Source organism: Megascapheus bottae, chromosome 20 (assembly GCF_031878675.1).
Source record: "Megascapheus bottae isolate mThoBot1 chromosome 20, mThoBot2.hap1, whole genome shotgun sequence".
Taxonomy (NCBI): Eukaryota; Metazoa; Chordata; class Mammalia; order Rodentia; family Geomyidae; genus Megascapheus; species Megascapheus bottae.
The window spans coordinates 396,146-421,064 of record NC_143528.1 but is presented as its reverse complement, the minus strand read 5'-3'; the positions used below and the strand labels follow the sequence as shown (position 1 = coordinate 421,064).

Genomic DNA, 24,919 nt, shown 5'->3' with positions numbered 1-24,919 from the left:
TTTCTTAAAGAACTGAAAATAGACCTTCCCTATGATCCCGCCATACCACTCCTGGGCATCTGAAATTAGAGCGAATCATGTTGAGTGAGATAAATCAAGACCAAAGGAACAAAAGGTGCATAGTATCCTTAATATGTGAATATTAGATCCAAACAATACAAGAGTGACGACTCAATATTTGGGTACCCAAGATTATGGACATGGTCCTGGAGATATAAATGTAACTACATAGACACAAAAATTTATGATGGGCTATATACTTTATAGACATAATGTTTTATTACATATATTAATATGTATCTATGACATACAAACCCTCAGCTTAAAATTTTAATTATGTTCTAAAATCTATGTGCCAGTGATTATAGAGATTCCTTTCTTGAATACTTGTTTGTTAAACATAACATTTGAAATATGATGTAAAAATCGATGTTGATAAATTCTAAAAAAAAAAAAATAGAAATAAAGACTTGCTGGAAGCCTATGACTCACACCTGTAATCCTAGCTACTCTGGAGGCTGATATCTTAGGATTGTGGTTCAAAGCTGTGAGACACTTATCTCCAATTCACCACCAGAAAACTGGAAGTGGTGCTGTGGTTCAAATGGTAGAGCGCTGGCTTTGAGCTGAATTGCTTGGGGACAGCACCCAGGCCCAGAGTTAAAGCCCCACAAGCAAAAAAGTCTCACAGACTTTTGTACCCAGGCTGGCTTTGAACCACAATCCTCAGATCTCAACCTCTTGAGTAGGTAGGATTACAGGGGTGAGCTACCAGCGCCCAGCATTTGACTATACATTTCTTGATGGCAGGGATAGCTCCCATCCTATTGCTGAGCATGTACTTTTCATAAATATATTGACATTAATTCAGACAAAATCTCAGATAATTTTTTAAAGTGTTTCCACCAGTACACTACATTATTCAAAATCCCAGGAACTTTAGCAAACACTGAGGTAGTGCCAGTCACAATTTTAAGATTCAGGTAAGGTGTACCATATCCAGGTTGATAAGGTGAGAGTGTATTAGAAGAGAATACTAAGATAAGGCAAAAACAGCAAAAGTTACAGTCCATCCTGCCTGCTGAGTCCCTGTGCTGGTCATTTTGTAATATCCTCAAGGCCAGAAGAATAAGTCTTTGGCTTTCAAACACCTGCTACTGGGATTCTAACTCCAGAGATACCCAGCTCATTGGAAATTGAAGACGCTTTATAGTATCCTAAATTTTATTTGCACTTTTATCCTTTGGGGTTTTGTGATTACTTTGGTTTGATTTGGTTTGGTCTTTTCCTTATCTGCATTTTCTATTTGAAATGTATGTGTGTGTGTGAATATGTATGTGTGTATAGCTTATATGGTTTGCCAAGAAAAGGAAAGGAAAAATACCCAGAACTTTGAAGCATATGAAAAATAAATGAGGCTGCTTTTTATGAGACTTTCGTTTGCTAATGAATCTTTGTGTCAACAAGATAGTCAAAGGAAAAAAGGTATAACAAGCCTATACTTAGAAAAATAATGTACATTTAATTTCTAGGCTGGTGAATCAGAGACTTCTGGAAGTACAATCACAAGTTGAAGAACTACAAAAATCTTTACAGGATCAAGGCTCAAAAGCAGAAGACGTAAGTTTTAATATGCACTACCATGGTCCAAAATTTTCAGTATGTTGAGAAAAGCTGTAACTTTTCTTTTTGAAGATAGTCTCTGTCAGAACAATTTTAATGTTATACTGTTTATAGAAAAAAATGGGTTCTTTTTCCCTTTTTATTAGCATTCTTTGTGGAAGCCCCAGACTGTACTTCATTGACTCTTTCCTATTTACCTTGCTTGAAAATTACCAGCTAAGGAATTGAAACTTTATAAGTTTCAAATCTCAACTTAAAGGCAAAGTACAGGGATTTTTTTATGTGGTTAAAGGGAGAAAACAAACAAATAGGAAAGCCATGAACCATTGACTAATGCCTGTAAACCTACCTACTGAGCTGAAAGCTTAGTTCAGAGACAGCTCAGGCAGAAGAATTCACCTGACTTTATCATCAGTTAACCAGCAGAAAAGCTAGACTGAAGACGTGGCTTAGTCAATGCCGCCCTGAGTTAAAGAATATGAGGTACAGGCGCCGGGAGTTTGGCCTAGTGGTGGAGTGCTTGCCTAGCATGCATGAAGACCCGGGTTCGATTCCTCGGTACCACATACATAGAAAAAAGCCAGAAATGGTGCTGAGGCTCAAGTGGTAGAGCTCTAGCCTTGAGAAAGTCCAAGGACAGTGCTCAGGCCCTGAGCTCAAGCCCAGGACTGGCAAAAAAAAAAAAGAAAAAAAAAAAGAATATGAGGTACAGAGAGAATATGAGAGAGAAAGAGAAGAAAAAGGCAGGCAGAGAGGGAGGGAGAGAAAAACGAAATATGACTTCAGTGTTAGACTATTTATGTAATATGCACAAAGCTCTGCATTCAAATCTTAGGGCAGAAAGAGAGAGAAAGGAATGTTTGAGTGGAAATTTTTATTGCAAATGTGGTATTTAAGAAAATAATACCATTTTAAAATTCCTCCTGCTTATCTCCTTTCCCATGCTGGAATTTTAAATATTTCTTTAGTACTGTACATAAATTACAGCACTGCTCATCTGTGATGGTGCATTCCTAGTGGAAATCATACTGTGTTGAGCAGTTGAAGACAGAGAATCCCATGGTTTTCTTTACTTCCACATGCTAACCATCCTTTACAGAGCTTAGATAGCACATTGTTACTCCGTTTCTGGCAAATCTTATAAGTTATAACTGGCAAATCTTATAAATAAGTTATAGCTGGCAAATCCTTTACATTTATTGAAAAGTATAAGATACAGCTAAGACTTATAAAGGGTTCAAAATAATATAGGGGTGAATTAAATTTTTCTGATTCATCTTTGCTTCAGCCAACTGTTTTGTTTTTCTGTAAAATTGTAAGTTGCTATAATCTGGCATTTGGATATAATCCTACTTCCTTTTTCCATTGAAATAAATTGGTGTTGTACCACTTTTGCCAAACCTCCAGGCTGTCTTTGAACCATAATTGCCCAGATCCCACCCTTCTAAGTACTATGATTACAGTGTGAAGCCAGCAGAGTTTATTCCTTAAAAAAGAAGAAGAAGAAGAAGTTTGCCATAGCCTGGTTAGGTATCACAAGTATTATATATAGTTGTGGGCCATTGCTTTACGACAGCATACTTCAGAATTGAGATTCCAGATCTATCAGATAGTGTTAGCAAACATGAGTTATTTTGCCTATCTGGTAATAAGTTACTTGACTCTAACCTAAGTAGAAGTTCCCTCTGATCTCTTTTCTGTCTGCAGACAGAGTCAGGTGTAAACCTCTATTTTGAGGTTCTTCCTCAAATGCCTTAGAATTTCCCCACTGGGGTGGAAACCCACATAATTTTTGATAGTTTTGTCTTTTGTCTACACTAACTACAGTATTGCATCTGAAGAATATGTAATACACAAAGTAACCTTCAAAATTTATTGGTCCCCTCTTAAAAGCAACATAATTTCTGCCTTTTTCTGTTTTCAATAACACAGTCTTCCCTGTAATCTTAGGCTAGAGTAGGTTGGTTTTTACATATAATTTATTATTTTTATGTCATTTGTTTTTAGTATGGGAACAGAAAAGCATTGTTATAATCGGTCATATAGATAATTTGAGCTAGCCACAGTATATAAAACTACAGTAGAGAACAAGACAGGATGAAGAAGCCATTAAAGAATAAAAATGTACAATTCTCAAAAAAAAGTGTATCTTTTACTTCTGTTCATAAATTACTAAATTGTTACTTCTCTTGACTGCTGTGTTTGCTTCATACTAATATGTCCTCTCTGTCTCTTGGCATGATTTCTGCTCAAGGCTATTGTAAGTATGGCTTCCTGCTTATTTTCATATATTTACCACTTCTTAAATTTATATATTTATCTAATATCATAGGTGATGATACTGAATTTTTTTTTTTTTTTTACCATTCCTGGAGCTTGAACTCAGGGCCCGGGCACTGTCCTTGGGCTCTTTTCCTCAAGGCTAGCGCTCTACCATTTGGGCCACCGCACCACTTCTGACTTTTCCATGTATGTGGCACCAAGGAATTGAACCCGGGTCTTTGTGCATGCTAGGCAAGCTCTCTACAACTAGGCCAAACTCCCAGCCAATACTGAATTTTTAAATTAAGACAATTGTATGCAAAATGAATATACTTATATTACTTTGTAGATGAATGTCTTTTAAAATTAAGGTACTTAAAGATAAGCAACAGCCAGGTGCTGGTAGTACATGCCTGTAATCCTAACTCAGAAGGCTGAAATCTGAGGATCCTGGTTTGAAGCCAGACAGAACAGGCAAATCTGTGAAACTTTTATCCTCAGTTAACCTCAAAAAGGTCAGAAGTGGAGCTTTGGTTCAAGAGGTAGAGCACTACCTTGGAGCCAGAGAGCTTCGGGACAGCACCCACATCCTTAGTTCAAGCCCCAGGACCAGCACGCAAAAACAAACGTTATAAAAAGTTAAATTCTAGAAAAGTCTATTCTTGAGATCTGATTCTTGAGATGTGGATCTCTTCCCACGTCTCATCCTTACCTTGCTGTTTCTAGTGTATATAAGTCATTTTAGCTTCCAATTGCAATAAGCCTTCTCTTGCCACACATTTTAACAGTACTAGTGTTAAGTTTGGAGAGACTTCATAGTATCGAAAAGAGGAGAGGACAGACTAGAAAACCTGTGTTTTTAAATTGATATCTACTGTTTGAAAGCTACTAAGCTATTAATAATTTAAGTCTCATCTTAGTCCTTTGTAAGATGAAGCTAATATTACAGTGTTGTCAAGGTATTTGTAACATGACACACTTTACCGAAGTGTTTGGCATATTGAATTATTATAACACCACCTAAGAGTTAAAAGTAGCTTTGTTAAGAGTCTAATCAATTTGTACATATTCATTTTGTACATGATTAAACTTTTTTGGTTTTGGTTTTGGTTTTGCTGTTTTTTGGGTTTTTGTTTTGGTTTGGTTTGGGGTTTTTTTGGTAATGGGGCTTGGACTCTGGGCCTAGGCTGTCCCTGAGCTCTTCAGCTCATGGCTACCACCCTACTCCTTGAGCATCAGCCCCATTTCCCATTTTCTAGTGATTAATTGGAGATAAGAGTAGAGTCTCACATTCCCTAGTGTCCTGGCTGGCTTTGAGCTGGGATCCTCAGATCTCAGCCTCCTGAGTAGCTAAGATTGCAGGCATGAGCCACCGTGCCTGGCTCATAATTAAACTTAAAAAAAAAAAAATTACATTACGGGCCAGGAGTTTAGCCTAGTGGTAGAGTGCTTGCCTAGCATGCACGAAGATCCCGGTTTGATTCCTCGGTACCACATACATAGAAAAAATGCTAGAAATGGTGCTGTGGCTCAAGTGGCTCTAGCCTTGAGAAAGCCCAAGGACAGTACCCAGGCCCTGAGTCCAAGGCCCAGGAATGGCAAAAAAAATTACATTGTATCCTCTGTCCTAAAGAATAAGCAATAATCAAAAGTAGAGAAGTTATTACATTTTTGTAGATTGGGGAAGCAGTGACAAAGAACATTGTGGGCCATTGATCTAACTAGTTATCGTATTGAGCAAAAAAGTAAATTTGAACTATTCCTAAGCATGCCTATAATCCCCACACTATGGAGAATAAGGCAGAAGTATGTCATATCTGAAGGCTATTCCAAGCTATGTAGTGAGACTATCTCAAAATAAGCAAAACTAATAGACTTAAGCAAATGATTATACTTATCATTATTAAGCAAGTTAACTGAAAATTGAAGAACTTAGTATGGAGAGGTTTTTGTTTTGTTTTCTGTTTTGTTTTTACCCCTGTTGATCAATTGGACAGTATTTATTTTATTTATTTATTTATTTATTTATTTATTGTGGGTCATGGGGCTTGAACTGGGCCTGGGTACTGTCCCTTAGCTCTTCAGCTCAAGGCTACTGCCATACCCTTGAGCCAAGCCCCACTTCCCATTTTCTGGAGGTTAATTGGAGATGAGAGTCCCAGGTCCTTTTGTGCCTAGGCTAGCTTTGAACCTTGATCCTCAGATCTCAGCCTCCTGATTAGTGGACAGTTTATTTTTTATAAGTCTGTATTATTTGACTTTAAATTATATAGTAACTTATTAATATATACACTTATAAGTATTTGATTATGAAATAGTGGTTCTGTATAGAATGTCTTTCTTTTTGGATCAGTTTGTTATTCTTTTCAGGAGGGGTGTGTGTGTGTGTGTGTGTGTGTGTGTGTGTGTGTGTATGTGTGTGTGTGCGCGCGCGCATGCGTGCACATGTGTGCCCACATACTAGTCCAAGGGCTGTCTTGGGTACTGTCCCTGAGCTATTTTCTTCAAGGCTAAAACTCTACCACTTAAACCACAGCTCCACTTTCAGCATTTTGCTTGTTAATTGTAGATAAGAGTTACACATAAGTTGGCACTGGTGGCTCTCGTCTGTAATCCTAGGAGGCTGAGATATGAGAATCACAGCTCAAAGCCAGCCCCGGCACCAAAGTCTGTGATACTCTTACCTCCAATTAATCGCCAGAAAACTGGAAGTGATGCTATAGCTCATGTGGTAGAGCACTAGCCTTGAGCTGAAGCACTCAGGAACAGCACACAGGCCCAGAGTTAAAACCCTATGACTGATGAAAAAAAGCCAAAAGAATCTCACAGACTTTCCTGCCTGGACTGGCTTTGAACTGTGGCCCTCATATCTCATAAACCAAAATGCATATACTTCTATGCATATTAGTAACTATGAAAATTGATCCAAGATTTAAGGAATACAATACAGAAGATAAGTATGTATTAGGATAAGTCTGTTATTATTAGGGTACTTATTGCCCTATACTAATCATACTGACTTATAGGTAGCTCTCTTTTATTCAAGAGAAGTAAACTGGGATACATTGCATTTTGGGCTCATTGACCAAAGAAAGTACTGAGCACAAAAATTAGTTTCTACTATATTAAAAATAATTTGTTGGTTAGAAATGTTAAATAATTAATGTTTATTTTTCATTTTCAGTCTGTTCTTCTAAAAAAGAAGCTTGAAGAACATCTGTAAGTAGAAAAGCTGTCAAAAGTCATTCTATTATGGGGAAAAGAGCTCTTCTACTGCATACTAACTATTCTACTGCATATTAATTCTACTGCATAGTAACAATGTCTACAAGGTCATTTCCGTTCAAGATCTGTACTCTATAAACAATGACTGTGCTTAAACTGTTTTTTCACATATCTTGTTGAAGTCTTTAATAATCACAGTTAAGAATTTTGGTGCTGGCCGGGAGTTTGGCCTAGTGGTTATAGTGTTTGCCTAGCATGCACGAAGACCCGGGTTCGATTCCTTGGAACCACATATATAGAAAAAGCCAGAAGTGGTGCTGAGGCTCAAGTGGTAGAGTTCTAGCCTTGAGAAAGTCCAAGGACAGTGCTCAGGCCCTGAGCTCAAGCCCAGGACTGGCAAAAAAAAAAAAAAAAAAAAAAGAATTTTGGTGCTAAGCTCAAGAAAGATAGGAACTTTTTCTTTTGGATGGCCATATAATAATTTCTTTGGTCCTGGCCTCTGTACCTCTAGTCTGCTGTTACATCTTGAAAGTAGTCATTGCACAGTAAAAATGCATCGGCACCTGACTGCCTTCAAGCCTATAGACTGCAGTTTACCAACCTCAAAGGGTAGCCAGCTGAAGATCCCATTTTAAATATGTTTTTAAAAGCATATACTTTACGGCCAGGAGTTTGGCCTAATGGTAGATTGCTTGCCTAACATGCATGAAGACCCAGGTTCAATTCCTCTATACCACATACATAGAAAAGCCATTTTCAATGATTCCCTTAAATTACAAATATACCTAAATAAGCCCTGTTAGTCTAAAAGATGTAATTTTTAGCTGGATTTTTTTTGTTTCTTTCTTTTTTTGTAAATCATGGGGCTTGAACTCATAGCCTGGGTACTGTCTCTGAGTTCTTTCACTCAAGGCAAGCATTCTACCACTTTGAGTCATAGCACCACTTCCTCAAATCTTTCATCCTAGCAACTCAGGGGACTTAAGATCTAAGGACCACAGTTCAGAGTCAACCGTGGCAGGAAAGTCCATGAGGCTCTCTTCTCCAAATAACCACCAAAAAAGATAGAAGTAGAGCAGTGACACAAGTAGTATTGCACCAGCCTTGAGCATAAAACCCTGAGAGATAGTGCTTTGGCCCTGATACTGGAACAAAAACAACAACAAAAAAAATTTGAATTAATCCTGATTTTTTCATAAAGAAATTCTTATCTATCTTTATCTTTTCACAATTTTAGGGATGTTCATAATCTTTCTGATATACAGTAATAACCTTAATTCTTATCACATTCTAGCAAAACTTTTCAGGATATGAGTGTGTGGTTACAATGAATTGATAGTCTGTTGGAATGTTATATGTTATACTACATTAAACCAAACACCTTCAGTACCACAAAGATAATTTTAACTTATTATACTATGATTGAAAAGAAAGTTTATACCCTGAAAGTTTTATTTGTACTATCTAATTTTTATTAGCTTCAACTGTTTGTACAAGGATATTTCATTTAAACACATCCATTGTGAATATGTTGATCATATCCATAAATACATCTTGATCAGTCCCCGCCATCCTTCTCTTTCTTCCGTACTCCCCATTTCCTCAACCAACTCATTGAATTTTTTGTTTGTTTGTTGTTGGGTGCTGGGGCTTGAACTAGGCCTGGGCACTGTCCTGAGCACTTCATCTCAAGGCTACCACCCTACCCTTTTAAGCCAAGCCCCACTTCCCATTTTCTAGAGGTTAATTGGAGACAAGTCTCAGGTCCTTTTGTGCCCAGGCTGGCTTTGAACCTTGATCCTCAGATCTCAGCCTCCTGAGTAGCTAGGATCATAGGCATGAGCCACCATGCCCAGCAAGCTGTTTTGTTTTGTTTTTGCCCGTCCTGGGCTTGAGCTCAGGGCCTGAGCACTGTCCTTGGACTTTCTCAAGGCTCTACCACTTGAGCCTCAGCACCACCTCCGGCTTTTTTTTTTCTATGTATGTGGTACCGAGCAATCGAACCCTGGTCTTCGTGCATGCTTGGCAAGCACTCTACCACTAGGCCAAGCTCCCAGCCCCAGCAAGCTGTGTTTTTATTCCATTTTCACACATGATAAATTATTGTGGCTGTATTTGACCTCCTTCCTCCTCTGCTTGTCTGTCTTCCCTTCTCCTGAAGATCAAGTAGACCAATATTTTTTAATATAGTAGTTCAATATTTTTAAGTATGGGAGATATATGTAAGATATACCTAGTAAAGATGATTTATGCTAACTTACAATAAGTAGGTTCTTCATATATTAGAAAAACAAAACTTGTATTTCCTATCTTGTAAGGATACCTAGGATGAGAATTTGGTACACCTAGGATGAGAATTGTTTTGCTTTTGTGCTTTTCTTGTGGTTGTTTCCCTCCCTATTTTATGACAAATTAGCATATCTAAGAACCATTGTTCTGTGTTCAGTAATTTACATGGTAAAAATATTTCATCAGGATAGATTTAGTGCCAAAGATGGCGACTATTAGTTTCTTATGACTGTCATAGCAAATTACCACAAACTAAAGACAACAGAAAACATATAGTGAAGGAAGGTATGAATCTGAAATCAAGATGTCAGCAGATTAGTTCTTTCTAGAGACTCAGAGGGAGACTCTTCTATGTTCATTCCTAGCTTCAGGAGGCTACTGACAATCCCTGGTGTTCCCTAGGGTCCACTCCATCTTCAAACGACAGTCTTCCTCCAAATGATCTTCTGTCTTCAGGGAATATGGGAACCAGGATTAGTTCTGAATTTTACATATACTATGTTTTTTTCCTATTATGTGCCCATAATAAAGTTTAATTTATAAACTAAGCACTGTAAGAGATGAACAAACATTTGCAATAATAAAAAGAAATAGGACAGTATAACCATATACTGATTCACTGACACTGAATTTGATAACCAAGTATAAAGCAAAAGTTTGGGAAATTAAATAATTGTTCAGGGGTAATACAGAAGCAAGAAAACTGCCATAAAAATCATAGGGCTGAGCCAGGAGTATGGCCTAGTAGTAGAGTGCTTGCCTAGCATGCACGAAGACCATTCCTTGGTACTACATATACAGAAAAGGCTGCAAGTGGTGCTGTGGCTCACATGGTGGAGTTCTAGCCTTGAAGCAGCTCAAGGACAGAGCCAGGCCCTGAATTCAAGCCCCAGGACTGGCAAACTAAACAAATAAATCATAGGACTGATTTTGGTCTTTGATTACCCCTGGGAAGAACATAGAGATGCATGACTTATAAGTTGTTTTGTTCAGAACCTAGTGGAAGTTCTCTGCTCTCCTGTCCTCCCCTCTCCTCTCTTCTTTTCTCCTCCCTCTCTCCCTTCCTTCCTTCCTTTCTCCCTCTCTCTCCCTTCTTTCTTCCTCTCTCCCACCTTCCCTTCTCCTTCCTTCTTTTCTTCCTTCCCTTCATCACCCTTTCCCTCCCTCTCCCTCTCCTTCTCCTTCTCCCTCTCTCCTTCCTTCCTTCCTTCCTTCCTTCCTTTGTGCCAGTAGGTGCTTAAACTCCTGACCTGTGCTCTCAGCCCTTTCTGTCATGGCTCTATACCACTTCATCCATACCTTCAATTCTTGCTTTTTGCTGGTTAGAGATAAGATTTAGATTTCCTAATTTGGATTTATATGCCCAAGCTGGTTTTCAATTGTGATCCTCAGATCTCAGACTCCTAAGTAGCTAGAAATACAGATGTGAGCCACTGATGCCCAGTAAGTTTTTGTAATTCTTTAAGCTGAATATATTTATAGTGCATATGTCACATCTTCAAAAAGTCAATTATTTGTGACACTTTGGCTCCAAGTAGTACAGTACTAGCCTTGATCAAAAGAACTTAGGGACTGCACCCAGGCCCCTAGTTGAAGCTCCATAACCAACCAACCAAAAAGAAAATTTGTGTGTGTGTGTGTGTGTGTGTGTGTGTGTGTGTGTGTGTGTGTGTACACATATGAAAGGCTTTAGTACAGTATTATGCATGGAAACTGTCAGAATTAGACAACATTTTTATAAACATTTTTATAAATATTTTTTCTGCATCTTTCACTTTTATAGCCTTTTTTCCTGTTCATATTATTTAGTATCAAAAATAAACACTGCAAAGTGGGGTGCTGGTGGCTCATGCCTGTAATCCTAGCTACTCAGTAGGCTGAGATCTGAGTATCACAGTTCAAAGCCAACCCAGGCACAAAAGTCTGTGAGACTCTTATCTCCAATTAACCACCAGAAAACCAGAAGTGGTGCTCAAGTGGTCAAGTGCTAATCTTGAACTGAAGAGCTCAGGGACAGCACCCAAGCCCAGAGTTCAAGCCCTATGGCCGACTAAAAAAAAATAAATACTGCAGAGAATTATACATATTATGCAAATTACTATGTATGATACAAAGACCAGGAAAATATCTTCTGTAGTTCATATGCTAACCTCCTAACAGCACAGCTTGAGGTTTACCTCCATATTTATGTGACTTACTTCAATATAGAAACTTTTAGTGACCTAACAGGATTTTTCCTTCTTCCTTCCAGATGATTAATTACATCCCTTAACCAAACACAATACTGATTATTATTACTTTTAGTCTTGAGAAAGGTACCGGTGGCTCATGTCTGTAATCCTAGCTACTCAGGAGGCTGAGATCTGAGGATCACAGTTCAAAGCCAACCTGGGCAATCATGAGACTCCTGTCTCCAATTAACTACCAGAAAACCAGAAGTGGCACTGTGGTTCAAGTGATAAAGCAATAGCCTTGAGCTGAAGAGCTCAGGGACAGTGCACAGGCCCACAATTCAGGCCTCACAACCAGCCAAAAGAACAAACAAACAAAAAATTCTTGACATTTCTAAAGTATTACATAAATGACATTATGTATTAATAACCCTGGAATACTTGATTCTGTGAAATGTGGTTTCCTGTGCATTCTTTTAGTGTCCTTTTTTATTGCTGATTTTCAAGACTTTATTTTTTAAAAAAGATTTTCCTTTGAAATGCCTGTAAAGCTTTTTTTTTTTTTATAACCTCATTCCTAGGAAGAGGAAAAAAACCTACATCCTCTTATACACATTTATTTTCTTTTTTTGCTAGTCCTGGAGCTTGAACTCAGGACCTGAGCACTGTCCTTGGACTTTCTTCAAGGCTAGCACTCTACCACTTGAGCCACAGCTTTTTCTGTGTATATGGCACCAAGGAATTGAACCCAGGTCTTTGTGCATTTTAAGCAAGCACTCTACCATTAGGCCGAACTCCTGATCCTTATACACGTTTATGTAAAAGCACTAACTACTTTTTCAAACCAAAAGAGGTATTTTGTCTTTAAATTTACTTAGTTATATATTAAATTCATGTTGATTCAGAATTTTTAATCTTTTTATAGCACTTCCAGATAATACAAATATATTCTAAGAATAAAGAATTTGGATCTTTAATGTGAAGTGAAGAATACAAACAAAACAAATGTGGTATGATAATGTCATATATTTTGTTATAGAGAGAAGCTGCATGAAGCCAATAATGAATTGCAGAAGAAGAGAGCCATTATTGAAGATCTTGAACCAAGATTTAACAACAGCTGTGAGTTTTTTTTTCTAATTAGCATAATTAGCTTAATACTGCTCTGCTGGTAGTGAATTTGATAACATTTTATTAGAAATAAGCTTTATAGTAAATTATAGCAATTAAAGAATTTTCCCTATTTACAGAAAGAATACATCATCATCTTTCTCTTAAATTACAAATTGCATTTATAAATTTTTCCTTTTTTATGGATTCTAATGACTGAAGTAAGATATATTCATATTTTGGCAAACTTGCACTTGCATTGGTATTTATACCTATGGTACTTGTACTTCTTTATGCAAGTGAGAGGATAGGCTTCTTTTTATTTGGGGGGGGGGTTCGTTATGGGTCTTGAACTCTGAACCTGAGCATTGTCCCTGAGCTCTTCAGCTCAAGGCTCTCACTCTCCCACTTGAGCCATAGTGTCAGTTCCTATTTTCTGGTAGTTAATTGAAGATAAGAGTCTCATGGACTTTAGTGCCCTGGCTGGCTTTGAACCCTGATCCTCAGATGTCAGTCTCCTGAATAGCTAGGATTACAGGCATGAGCCTTGTGCCCAGCTCTGTACTTTTTTTTTTTTTTTGGATATAATTTTTTTTTATTGTAATTAGTAAAAGGGTTACATGATATTTGCCAGATAGAAGGTGCATTAATTCACATACATTGATACCCTTTCACATGTCTTGGTACCCGTTTCCCTCCCCCCCACACCCCCCACCCGTCTTGGTTTTCCCCCCTTCCCTATCAAATTTCAAATATCCAAATACAAATAAATTCAATATATCAGATGACAAAGTGAGATACTATACCAATATGAGATAACCAAGGGATAGCAAAGGAGATGAGAGACAACATACTACATTAAGGACAACAATCATTCATTATATGGCTTTTGTTTCACTATCCTGGAGGTCCTTTCAATTAGCTTCACATTATATGGCCTTATGTATCAAGGTTTTGCTCTATTGCAAATCTCTGCTAGTAGAGCCCAAGGTTTCTACTGATTATGATGAATGAGGGAAACCATTGAGCCTAAGTTCCTTTGAGTCTGGCTTACTTCACTTAATATGATTTTTTCTAAGTCTTTCCATTTCCTAACAAATGGGGCGATGTCATTCTTTCTGACAGCAGCATAGAATTCCATTGTGTACAAATACCACAACTTGTTGATCCACTCATCAACTGAGGGACATCTAGGTTGGTTCCATATCTTTGCTATGGTAAATAGTGCTGCAATGAACATTGTTGTGCTAGTGGGTTTAGTATGTCCTTGTTTCTGGGTGGTTGGGTAAATGCCAAGTAGTGGAATTGCTGGGTCGTAGGGGATTTCTATGTTTAGCCTTTTGAGGCACTGCCACACTGCTTTCCATAGTGGTTGAACGAGTTTACACTCCCACCAACAGTGTAGTAGTGATCCCTCCTGGCCACATCCCCTCCAGCATCTGTTGTCATTCGTTTTCCAGATCCTGGCCATTCTAGCTGGAGTGAGGTGGAATCTTAGAGTTGTTTTGATTTGCATTTCTTTTATGACCAGAGATGTTGAGCATTTCTTCATGTGTCTATAGGCCATTTTTGTTTCTTCTTCAGAGAAGACTCTCTTTAAGTCTTTGGCCCATTTTTTAATGGGATGGTTGTTACTTTGGAGGTTAGTTTTGGAGTGATTCAATTTTTTTAGTTTTTTTGCCAGTCCTGGGCTTGCGCTCAGGGCCTGAGCACTGTCCTTGGACTTTCTCAAGGCTGTCGCTCTACCACTTGAGCCTCAGCACTACTTCTGGCTTTTTCTCTATGTATGTGGTTCCAAGGAATCGAATCTGGGTCTTTATGCATGCTAGGCAAGCACTCTATCACTAGGCCAAACTCCCCGCCCCTACGTTTTTTTTTTTTAATATAGTAAAGTATATGTCAACAATCATTTGATGTGTTTGGTTCAGTAAGTACATACACATTATTGTGCGACCACAGCAGTACCTATCTCTAAATATATTTGCCATTCCTTTTTTCCTAATTTATGGTAGTCACAACTCTACTTTCTGTCTTTGAATTAATTATTTTAGGCAACTTATTAGTAGAATCATAGGACATTTATCCTTTCCTGTTTGGCTTATTTTACTTAGCATAATGCTTTTAGTTTGCATTAGCCTACTGTCTGTATTTTGTTTCATGTATTAGAATTAAGTCTGAATAATGTTGCATTATATGAATATTCATTTTGCTTATTGGAATATTCATTTTGTTTATTCATTTATCAAAGGCTAGTTTTTTTTTTACTTATTCCCTTTAATATTTGAGTTCTAGTTGTTACTCGTTGGCTTTTAAAGAACAATTGTGAGCAACACATGATGGCTCATGCCCAGCTACTTTTATCTCCAGTTAACTACCCAAAAAAGCTAGAAATTGAACTGTGTAGCTCAAGTCGTGGAGCACTAATTTTGAGGAAGCCCCAGGACCAGCACAAAAGAAGAAGGAATAGAAGACAACAGAAAGGTAGAAAAAAAGAAGAAGCAAGAGGCAGAAGAAGAAAAAGAAGGAGGAGGGAATAAGAATAGACTAAACAGACTCTTAAAGCTATTAATTATTATTTATTAGTTAAAACAAGATAGGTGCTGGTGTTTCATACTTGTTATCCTAGCTACTCAGGAGGCTGAGATCTGAGAATCTGGGTTTAAAGCCATTCCACATAGAAAAGTCCATGAGACTCCTACCATCAATTAACCACCAAAAAGTTGGAGGGAGAGCTGTGGCTCTACTAATAGAATACTAACCTTGAAAAGAAAAGCTCAGGGACAGTACCCAGGTCCTCCTGAGTTTAAGCTTCAGGATCAGTACCCAAAAAATAACATTATTAAAGACATTATCAGAATTTCACTGACTCACTCTGTTGAAAATAAATTGTAGGGACCGGGAGTTTGGCCTAGTGGTAGAGTGCTTGCTTAGCATGCAGGAAGACCTGGGTTCGATTCCTCAGTACTACATACATAGGAAAAAAAGCCAGAAGTGGTGCTGTGGCTCAAGTGGTAGAGCTCCAGCCTTGGGAAAGACCCAAGGACAGTGCTTAGGCCCTGAGCCCAAGCACAGGACTGGCAAAGGAAAAAAAGAAAGAAGGAAAATGAATTGTGTAACATGTGCTTGGAGACAGGAGGGAAAAAGAGAGTAAAGAAAGGCGTAATACAGTCCAAAAGGAAAGGTATTCTTTACTGACCTAAGTGTCTGTAATCCTTCTGCATATGACCTTTATAATTTCAATTAAAAAATACTTTAGGGGCTGGAACGATGGCCTAGTGGTAGAGTCCTTGCTTAGCATACATAGAGCCTTGGGTTTGATTCCTCTGTACTACATACACAGAGAAAGCCAGAAGTGGGCCTTTGGAAACTCAAGTAGTAGAGCCCTAACCTTGAGAAAGCCCAAGGATAGACAGTACCCAAGCTCTGAGTTCAAGCCCCAAGACTGGCCAAAAAAAAAAAAAATTTAATTGTACTATCTTATCTACAGCCTTAAAAATTGAAGAATTACAAGAAGCTTTACGGAAGAAAGAAGAAGAAATGAAGCAAATGGAAGAACGATATAAAAAATACTTAGAGAAAGCCAAAAGTGTGAGTATGGATTTATGATTTATGAGTATCTCCATTCTATTTGTAATCATGCTTCACTGTGGTCCTAAAATATAGTATCCATAAGGCTAGAGATGGCACAAATGATAAAATTGCTACCCCAAAAAGTACAAGACCTTAATCAAAACCCTGTACTGCCAGAACACATACAAACACACGCGCGCGCGCACACACACACTTCATACACATGCTTAATTTCTGAGGAGAGCTATCACAAGATGTACAAATAAACAATCCTGAAGCCAATCGCTGGTGACTCATGCCTGTAATGTTAGCTACTCAGGAGGCTGACATCTGAGGATAACAGTTCAAAGCCAACCTGGGCACAAAAGTCCATGAAACTCTTACCTCCAGTTAACTACCAGAAAACCAGAAGTGGTGCTGTGGCTCAAGTGGTAGAGTGCTATCCTTGAGCTGAAGAGCTCAGGGACCGTGGCCAGGCCCACAGTTCAAGCCCCACAATCAAGGGGGGAAAAGTCCTGAACAATATGTAGTGATCAAAATTATTTAATAAATAACAAGGATAAAATTGAATTTAATAGAAAATAAATGACCACCATCACTAATTTAACCAGTAATTAGATTAGCAGCACATGGTCTTATAAACAAGCCCTAGAACTTCCTGATGAGATGTCCCTGTCTATGATGATCAACGTGAATCCAGCAGTTATCTGTATCCAGCTTCCATCTCAAAGGAAAATAAGGATATGTATAAGAATGAAATAATACAAGGATGAAATAAAATCAAACTGTCCGATAACTTGGGAAATAAAGGTAAGTATTATGAAAGCAAAACTAGACAGTGGAGTGTGGTACCACTAGGACACAGCTATTACAACTTTAAAAAGAGTCCTACCTAACAGCTAGCTACATTGTGCATTAATCTTTGAGTCTTGAAGTGGCAACAGAGAGGGTTAGTAGTGAAAGACATTTGGGGACCTGATTAATGGCTTATGCCTGTAATCCTTCTTACTCCTGGAGACTGAGATATGGGTATTGTGGTTCAAAACTAGCCCAGGTAGGGGCTTTTAACCAATTAACTGCCAAATGACTAGAAGTGCAATTGTAGCAAAAGTGGTAGAGCTCCAACTTTGAGAGAAAAAGCTAAAGAACCGTACCCAGCCCCTCGTTCATGCCCTAGTACTAAAATTAAATTAAAGGAAAAAGTTTGGAGGCATCTGTGAAAGTGTGAACTTGGCTTAAACCAAGTAATGGCAGTTTTAAAGAAATTTTTGTACAGATGATAATAACATTGCAATTATGTATTATAATCCCTTTAAAGATGTGCAAACTCAAGAACTGAAGAATTACATATCATGAGGTCAGAGAATTATTTTTAGTTGCCAAAGCAAGCACTTGTGTGTGGATTTGCACTTCTATATATGAAAAGACAGAGCGATGTCAGATAGAGCATTGTAGCAGTAGGCAAATGAATCTATGTTAAGTTAAATGTAAATGGCCTTTTTGTTGGTCAAGCTTTCTATAGCATTGAACATTTTGAAAGGCATAAAAATGCCTTCCTTGTAAGTCTTCTAGTTGTTGAGCCAGTATCGACCCTACTACCATCACTCAAGCCTAAACCACATATGAGCAGAGGAGGCAATAGGGACACAACTCTTTAGGGTCATGCTCTTTAGGACCCACTGTCAAGTGCCATTCTTCTCAGAGGCCATGGTTAGCTGAATCAAAGCAGAGGAAAGGAAAGGAGAGAGCTGTCAGTATTGTCTGCTTAATTATCTTTATTGATTTAAACCAGAATTAATTTTTATTAGTTTTTCTGTATAATTCTTTTCTATGTAATTAAAAAGTTGAAAAACTAATATTTTATGCATTTGTATTTTAAAATATTTTTAAATACAGCCTCTGATTTTCATCATTTTGTATTTTGTGCTTTTTGTTGTTGCTGTTTTGCTTTGCTTTTTTTGTGATGCTGGGTATGAAACACAGGGCCTCATGCGTTTTGTGTTAGATAGGTAGGTGCCCCACAACAAAATTATACTCCCAACTCTATCCTTTTCCATTTTAATTCACTTTCTCCCCCCAGCCCCACCAGTCCTGGGGCTTGAATTCAGGGCCTGAGCACTGTCCCTGAGTTTCTTTTCCTGAAAGCTAGCTCTCTACCACTTGCCACAGCTCTACTTCTGGCTTTTTTTTTTCCTCTGTAATTAATTAGAGATAAGAGCCATGAGTCCATGAGGACTTTTTTGCCAAGGCTGACTTCAAACCACAATCCTCAGATCTCAGCCTCCTGAATTAGCTAAGATTACAGTTGTGAGCCACTGGCGCTTAGCTTTAATTCCTTCTTTAAATGTTATATACTTTAAGTTTGAGACTTCTCATTACTATTGGCAGGTTATCCGGACTTTAGATCCTAAACAGAATCAAGGAGCAGCACCAGAAATACAAGCTCTTAAAAATCAACTCCAGGAAAGAGAACGGCTATTCCATTCATTAGAGGTAGTTCACGGTGCCATGATGGCAGTAAAATACTGGGTTCTAATTTCTGAGATCCTTGTTATATTATAAACTTTATGTCCATTGACTTATACAGTTAATTATTATAAGTATTTCCTTTATACTGATTGTATCATGTTGTTCTTTTTAGAAAGAATATGAGAAAACCAAGAGTCAAAGAGAGATGGAAGAGAAATTCATAGTTAGTGCCTGGTACAATATGGTAAGAAAAAAGTACTTCAGAACATAATACAAAGTTTACCAAATACTTTACTAGATTGCCTTTACTGAAGGAGAAATTTTCCCAAAAGAATCTTCTGATAGTAAATGCCATCCTAACATACTAACAAAGCCTCTCTGCTGACTGCAAAGAAAATAAATCCACAATCAGAACAATATTGTAAAAGTATCCATAATCCCCAGAAACATAAAGACAAATGTCTGTGTAGTTTTTGTTCCTCAAAGCCATTTATGGTAGGAAAGGCACACACAGGTATAATAACTCTATTTTGTTCTAACCTTTTCAGAATGGGATAGTTTATTAGAGGATGTAGAAGATATTTAACAATGTCAGCTTCTGAATCATGGGTGGTGTTTTCCATTGAATATTCCAATACAACAAAATTGCTTGGCAGGGAAAATAAATACTCATGGCATTCTGTTGTGGTTTAGACTAACCATGAATTTTATAGAGAATGCCTCATTTTTTTTCTAGAACGTTCTCCCTTTTTTTTTTTTTTTTTTTTTTTTTTGGCCAGTCCTGGGCTTGGGCTCAGGGCTTGAGCCCTGTCCTTGGACTTTCTCAAGGCTAGCACTCTACCACTTGAGCCTCAGCACCACTTCCGGCTTTTTGCTATGTATGTGGGGTACCAAGGAATTGAACCCGGGTATTCGTGCATGCTAGGCAAGCACTCTACCACTAGGCCAAACTCCCGGCCCCCATTCTCCCAACTTTTGTTGTCATCTTTTGCTTTTTTCTTTTTCTTTCCAATGGATCAACTCTGCCTTTCCAAAAAATTTCTGAAATGAGAGCCGGTTTTCAACTAGTTCTCTTTTTTTTTTTTTTTTTGTACTTCTGGAGTCTACTGGTGGCATAAAGCCATTAGTTTTGTTGGTGGTAGTTGTGGTGACAGTAGTGTGCATCCAGGTCCTGGAACTTTAACTCAGGGGCCTAGGCTCTGTCCCTGAGCTTTTTTGCTCAAGGCTAGTACTCTACCACTTGAGTCACAGCATACCTCTTACATTTTGATTATTAATTAGAGTTGTGTCTCAATAAGCTTTCTTACCCAGGCTGGCTTCTCAGCCTCCTGAATAGCTAGGATCACAGGCATGAGCCATCAGTGCTCGGCCATTGTTTTGTTTTACTGTTACAATTGTACTACATCTGAAAGGCTACTGCCCTAGCCTAATATGATTTGATCTTTTGTCAAAAATTTTATGACATGTTATATCCATACTTATATTGGTCAAAACTACATATTTAAGATTTTATCACAATTTTTAAAAGATAAAGTTTGAGATTTAGAATATTACTTTATCAAATATTGAATTTTGGAGTTTTAAATTTAAAAATAAAAGAAAACTCGCCAGGCACTAGTGATTCACACCTGTAATCCTGGATACTCAGGAGGCTGTGATCTGAGGATGACAATTCAAAGCCAAACCATGTAGAAAAGTCTATGAGACTCATCTCCAGTTAACCACCAGAAAATTCAAATTGAAACTGTGGTTCACATGGCAGCCTTGAGCAAAAAAGTTAAGTGAGAGTGTGAGGCAGTTCAGGGGGCCCCAATACCAGCAAACAAAAAGAAAAAAGGGGAGAAGAGGGGCAACATAATTAAAGTTTTCTGGAAGTTAATCCTGACTTCTATTTTTATCTCTTGTCTTCTCAAAACTTAATATTCTCAGTCTTAATAGCTTTGCATTTTAGTTTTTAATAGTAATTTCACCTAGCTTTTATAGTTTCACATATTACTTATTCTGTGACTTGGTACTAAAAATAGTCCTAGTTATATTCAGAAATTTCTGCATCTACACAGTTTAAATAGAAATGATGATGAATGCTAGAAAGAGGTATTCAATAGCTCAAGAATAGCCTTGGATAGATGGCTACTGGGATATAGCTTAATGATATAGCACTTGCTTCGCATACTTGCAATAAGAAAAAACCATGTGTAGAGGATTTGAGATATAGCACAGTGGTAGAACTCTGAAGTACAGTGTGCAGAAAAAAAAAGATGTATGAAGAATTTTAATAAATTGTTGAAATGTGACAAGTTATAGTATTCCAAATAAGATTGTATTTCATTATATATTATCTAAATTAATAGATTAAATTTATTTGTAGATATTTATCAATTTTGTTCAAATCCTCAAATGATTTGATGTAAATTAGGCTGTGGCTCACACCCGTAAATCCTAGCTACTCAGGAGGCTGAGATCTGAGGATTGTTGTTTGAAGCTAGCCAAGGCAGAAAGTTCATGAGACTTACCTCCAGTTAGCCACCAAAAAGCCTAAAGAGGAGCTATAACTCAAGTGGTAGAATTATCAGCCTGGAGCAAAAAAGCGAATGCACAATGTCCAGCCCCTAAGTTCTCAAGCCCCCTCCAACGCCCTCCCCACCCCCACTCTCTCACCCACGCATACATGAGCACACATGCACACAGACAATATATGAAATTTCCAGCTACTCAGGAGATGGATACTGTGAAGCTTCTTCAGGGTTCTAGAAGCAGAAATCTAGTAAGACCTCGGGCCGGGAGTTTGGCCTAGTGGTAGAGTGCTTGCATGAAGACCCAGATTCGATTCCTCAGTACCACATACATAGAAAAGAAGCCAGAAGTAGTGCTGAGGCTCAAGTGGTAGAAGGACAGTGCTCAGGCCCTGAGCTCAAGCCCAGGACTGGCAAAAAAAGAAATCTAATAAGACCTCATCTCAGCCAACAAGATAAATGTGGTAGTTTTCACCTGTAATCCCAGCTCTTTGGGTTGGAGGATGACAGAGTCCAGCCTTGTTCAAAAGTACAAAGCCCTGTATCTGAAAAAGTACTAAAATAAAAGTTAGCTTGAAGTGTTGGCTGAATACATAGAGTTCCTGCCCAGCAAGTGGAAGTTCACCCAGCATAAGAAAAAAAAATATTTGTTAACTTCTACCAGATGTGTTTGTGCACATCTATATCTCCAGCACTAGGGAAATACTGAAGCAGGAGGAATATGAGTTCAAGGGCAGCCTGAGCTAAGCAAATTCAAGGCCAACTTAGGCTGCATAGTGGCACCCTGTCTCAAAATAAAGATTAGAATTTTGTGTGTCAGCCTCCACTTTTCCCAGTTTACCTGTGTTTATTCTTTTTTTTTTTTTTTTTTTTGTCAGTCCTGGGCTTGAGCTCAGGGCCTGAGCACTGTCCTTGGACTTTCTCAAGGCTAGAGCTCTACCACTTGAGCCTCAGCACCACTTCCAGCTTTTTTCTATGTATGTGGTACCAAGGAATCGAACCCAGGTCTTCATGCATGCTAGGCAAGCACTTTAACCACTAGGCCAAACTCCCGGTCCCCCTGTGTTTATTCTTGAAGTTCCTCTGCTAGAAATGTTCATTAGTTTATTTCTTAAAGTATCAGAACTGTTCTTAATCTTCTCTTTACTAAAATCAAGCCCTTTTTGTCACTATTCTTCCTCCACATTCTGGAAACACTTGGAGATAACCTAACTCTTTTTTAGGGGCTTTTACCCACCACTTGTGCCACCTTTCTCCTTAGAGATACAGTAGGTGATCCTTTTGTCTTCAAGTGAAAGATCTTGGTTGGGTCTTCTTTTGTGGCTATCAAGAGTTTTGTTTAATTTGTTTAAGAATATTTCTGCCTTGAAGTGAAGAAAAACAACAAAGTGTGGTATGTATAATACTTAGATTGGCTTTCCATTTTAAGAAATAAGTACATTCTGCTTTTCTGAATATGTCCTGTGATTTCTGTAACCCATATAAATCAATTGCTGCTAATCAATTCCACTTTTTTTTCTTGGAAAATCACTATACATTTGATTTGAAAGGGAAGTATGATAGAATATGAGTGATGTGTTAAAAAAAATCTGTATTATCTGTTTTGGTTAATATAAATTCAGAAAATTAAGTCTCAATTTTGCCAAAGCAAAAATTGTTAGAACTATAATGCTTCTTTTAACATTTTAATCTGTAATGAATAGAATTAATATTTGTAATTAATTGTACCTTGTTGTGCAATGTATTAAATCTTGCATGATGAAATTTTCTTTTGTGAGAATATATGGTACTGTACTTTCATTGATTCATTGTATTTCTTTTTTTTTTTTTTAAATGTTGAAGGGAATGACTCTGCATAAAAAGGCGGCTGAAGATAGACTGGCTAGCACAGGTTCAGGGCAGTCATTTTTAGCTAGGCAAAGACAAGCCACCAGTGCAAGAAGATCTTACCCAGGCCATGTCCAACCAGCCACAGCAAGGTAGAGAAGTCGGAAATAAAAACCTGCATCAAGGCATACTTGTGTCACATACAGCAACGTTTCAGGAAGTTCACCAAAAGTCAATATTTAATGTTGCTCATTGGAGGGCTTTCTCTCTGTCTTATATCTTTGTTTTAGTTTCTTTGTCCTTTATTTTGTAGTCCTTTCAGTTCCTTTTAATGTGCCAAAAATTTGTAAATGTACAATTATTAAATGTTGTATAATAGTGTAATACTTTACTTTGTATGAAAATGTCCTCTTCCCCAGTGATGTAGGCTTTGTAATTAATTAGATTTTCTGCCAATAATTGATACACAATTTGTATTCTTTATTGTGCCTATGTGTTACCATGCTTTATAAGAATGTCTTTGTTTTAAGGGAATTTAATCTTTTTATGATATTAGTCTATTTTCAATTGTTTTCATATGCACTTCAAATAACATACAGATTTACTACAAAAAGTGGTGAGCGAGTGCACTTTTTGCAGAAACTTAAATATAGTGACAGAAGTGCTAATCAAAACTCCTAAGGGCACCTAGGGAACTTATTTAGAGGGTGAAATTGAGATTTCATTGTTTTATAGAGAATTGAATTTGAGTATTCAGAGACAATTTTTAAAACCAACTGAAAATTCATTACTTTGTGCTATCTTGCTTGCTGGCAGAAGTGAGTACATTAATAAGACTATTTGAGGAGAAATTACACAAGAAAAATTCAAGCAGTCTATTACCTTTTTTCCTTTCTTTGGAATCATATTTTAGTAACTAAGAGTCAGATTTTAGTTATGTGCTGGACATTTATACATTCAGTTATACACATTTAAAAGATTTATTTTTCATATATTTACAGGCAATAGGTAATGTTACTCTTTGGACAGTTTGTGGACTTGTACCTCATTTGGTTTGTTTATTTCTTAATACATCCTTTCTCAATAATTTCCAATACATATGACTTACATGTAATATTATGGTATCTATCATATTCTTTCTGAAGTCTTATCTACTAGTTCAGGGCTCTGTTACTGAGTAGATTTTCTTGGGTATTCTGCCTCAAAGTGCTTACATTTTAAGACACATTTCCTGCATTGCTGAATACTGTCAAGTAATCATTATGAAGCACTTTCTTCCTCAAGGTGCTTTGTAAAAATGAGATAGTATTCACTTGAAAATGAACTGCCTTCTGTCTAATTTTTCCCCTATTGACTTACAAAGTACCATATTTAATTTCACCTCCAATCTTTTTATTCTAACATGGCATACGTTTTAAAGCAAAAAACAGTTTTAAAAATTCTGAAATTAGGTTGTATTTTTTGTTAATTTATTTTTAGAAGGATTACCTAATATGACGTTAAAATTTGAAACCTCAGGTTCTATTCAGTTTGTGTGCGTGTTACATATAAGTAACTTTAAATCATGTTTAGTTTAAGAATTTTTCAGAATCTGTATTCATGTGTTTGCTTTTAAATCCATACTTTATCTAAAAGTTGGCGTAAAAGTCTGTAATGCTTTAAAAGAAAAAAACAGTCCCTAACTTTAACCATTCAGCCACTTTATCCTAATTTATAGGTTCCCACACACACATACACACATCTTTATATTTTAAAGACAGAGTTTTACTATGTAGTCTAGGCTGGCCTTGAAGTTGCAACCCTTCTTCCTCAGCCTCCTGAGTGCTAGAATTATAGATGTGCACCACCATCCCTGGCTGT

General features: G+C 37.5%; 1 protein-coding gene across 3 annotated transcripts in view; it reads left to right on the top strand.

The window, feature by feature from the left end:
- The window catches only part of Hook3 (hook microtubule tethering protein 3), a 109,941-nt gene extending 85,768 nt beyond the window's left edge, over positions 1 to 24,173 (top strand). For 2 of the 3 annotated variants that reach the window (XM_090353842.1, XM_090353840.1), the window contains 7 exons: positions 1,533 to 1,620; positions 7,070 to 7,104; positions 12,610 to 12,692; positions 16,168 to 16,268; positions 18,639 to 18,743; positions 18,892 to 18,963; positions 23,075 to 24,173. In XM_090353842.1, coding sequence (XP_090209968.1) covers positions 1,533 to 1,620; positions 7,070 to 7,104; positions 12,610 to 12,692; positions 16,168 to 16,268; positions 18,639 to 18,743; positions 18,892 to 18,963; positions 23,075 to 23,215 — 625 coding nt within the window. In that variant the 3' untranslated portion in view covers positions 23,216 to 24,173. The remainder of the gene's footprint in view (positions 1 to 1,532; positions 1,621 to 7,069; positions 7,105 to 12,609; positions 12,693 to 16,167; positions 16,269 to 18,638; positions 18,744 to 18,891; positions 18,964 to 23,074) is intronic. The other variant, XM_090353841.1, reaches the window with a different exon arrangement.
- Positions 24,174 to 24,919: the final 746 nt, after the last annotated feature.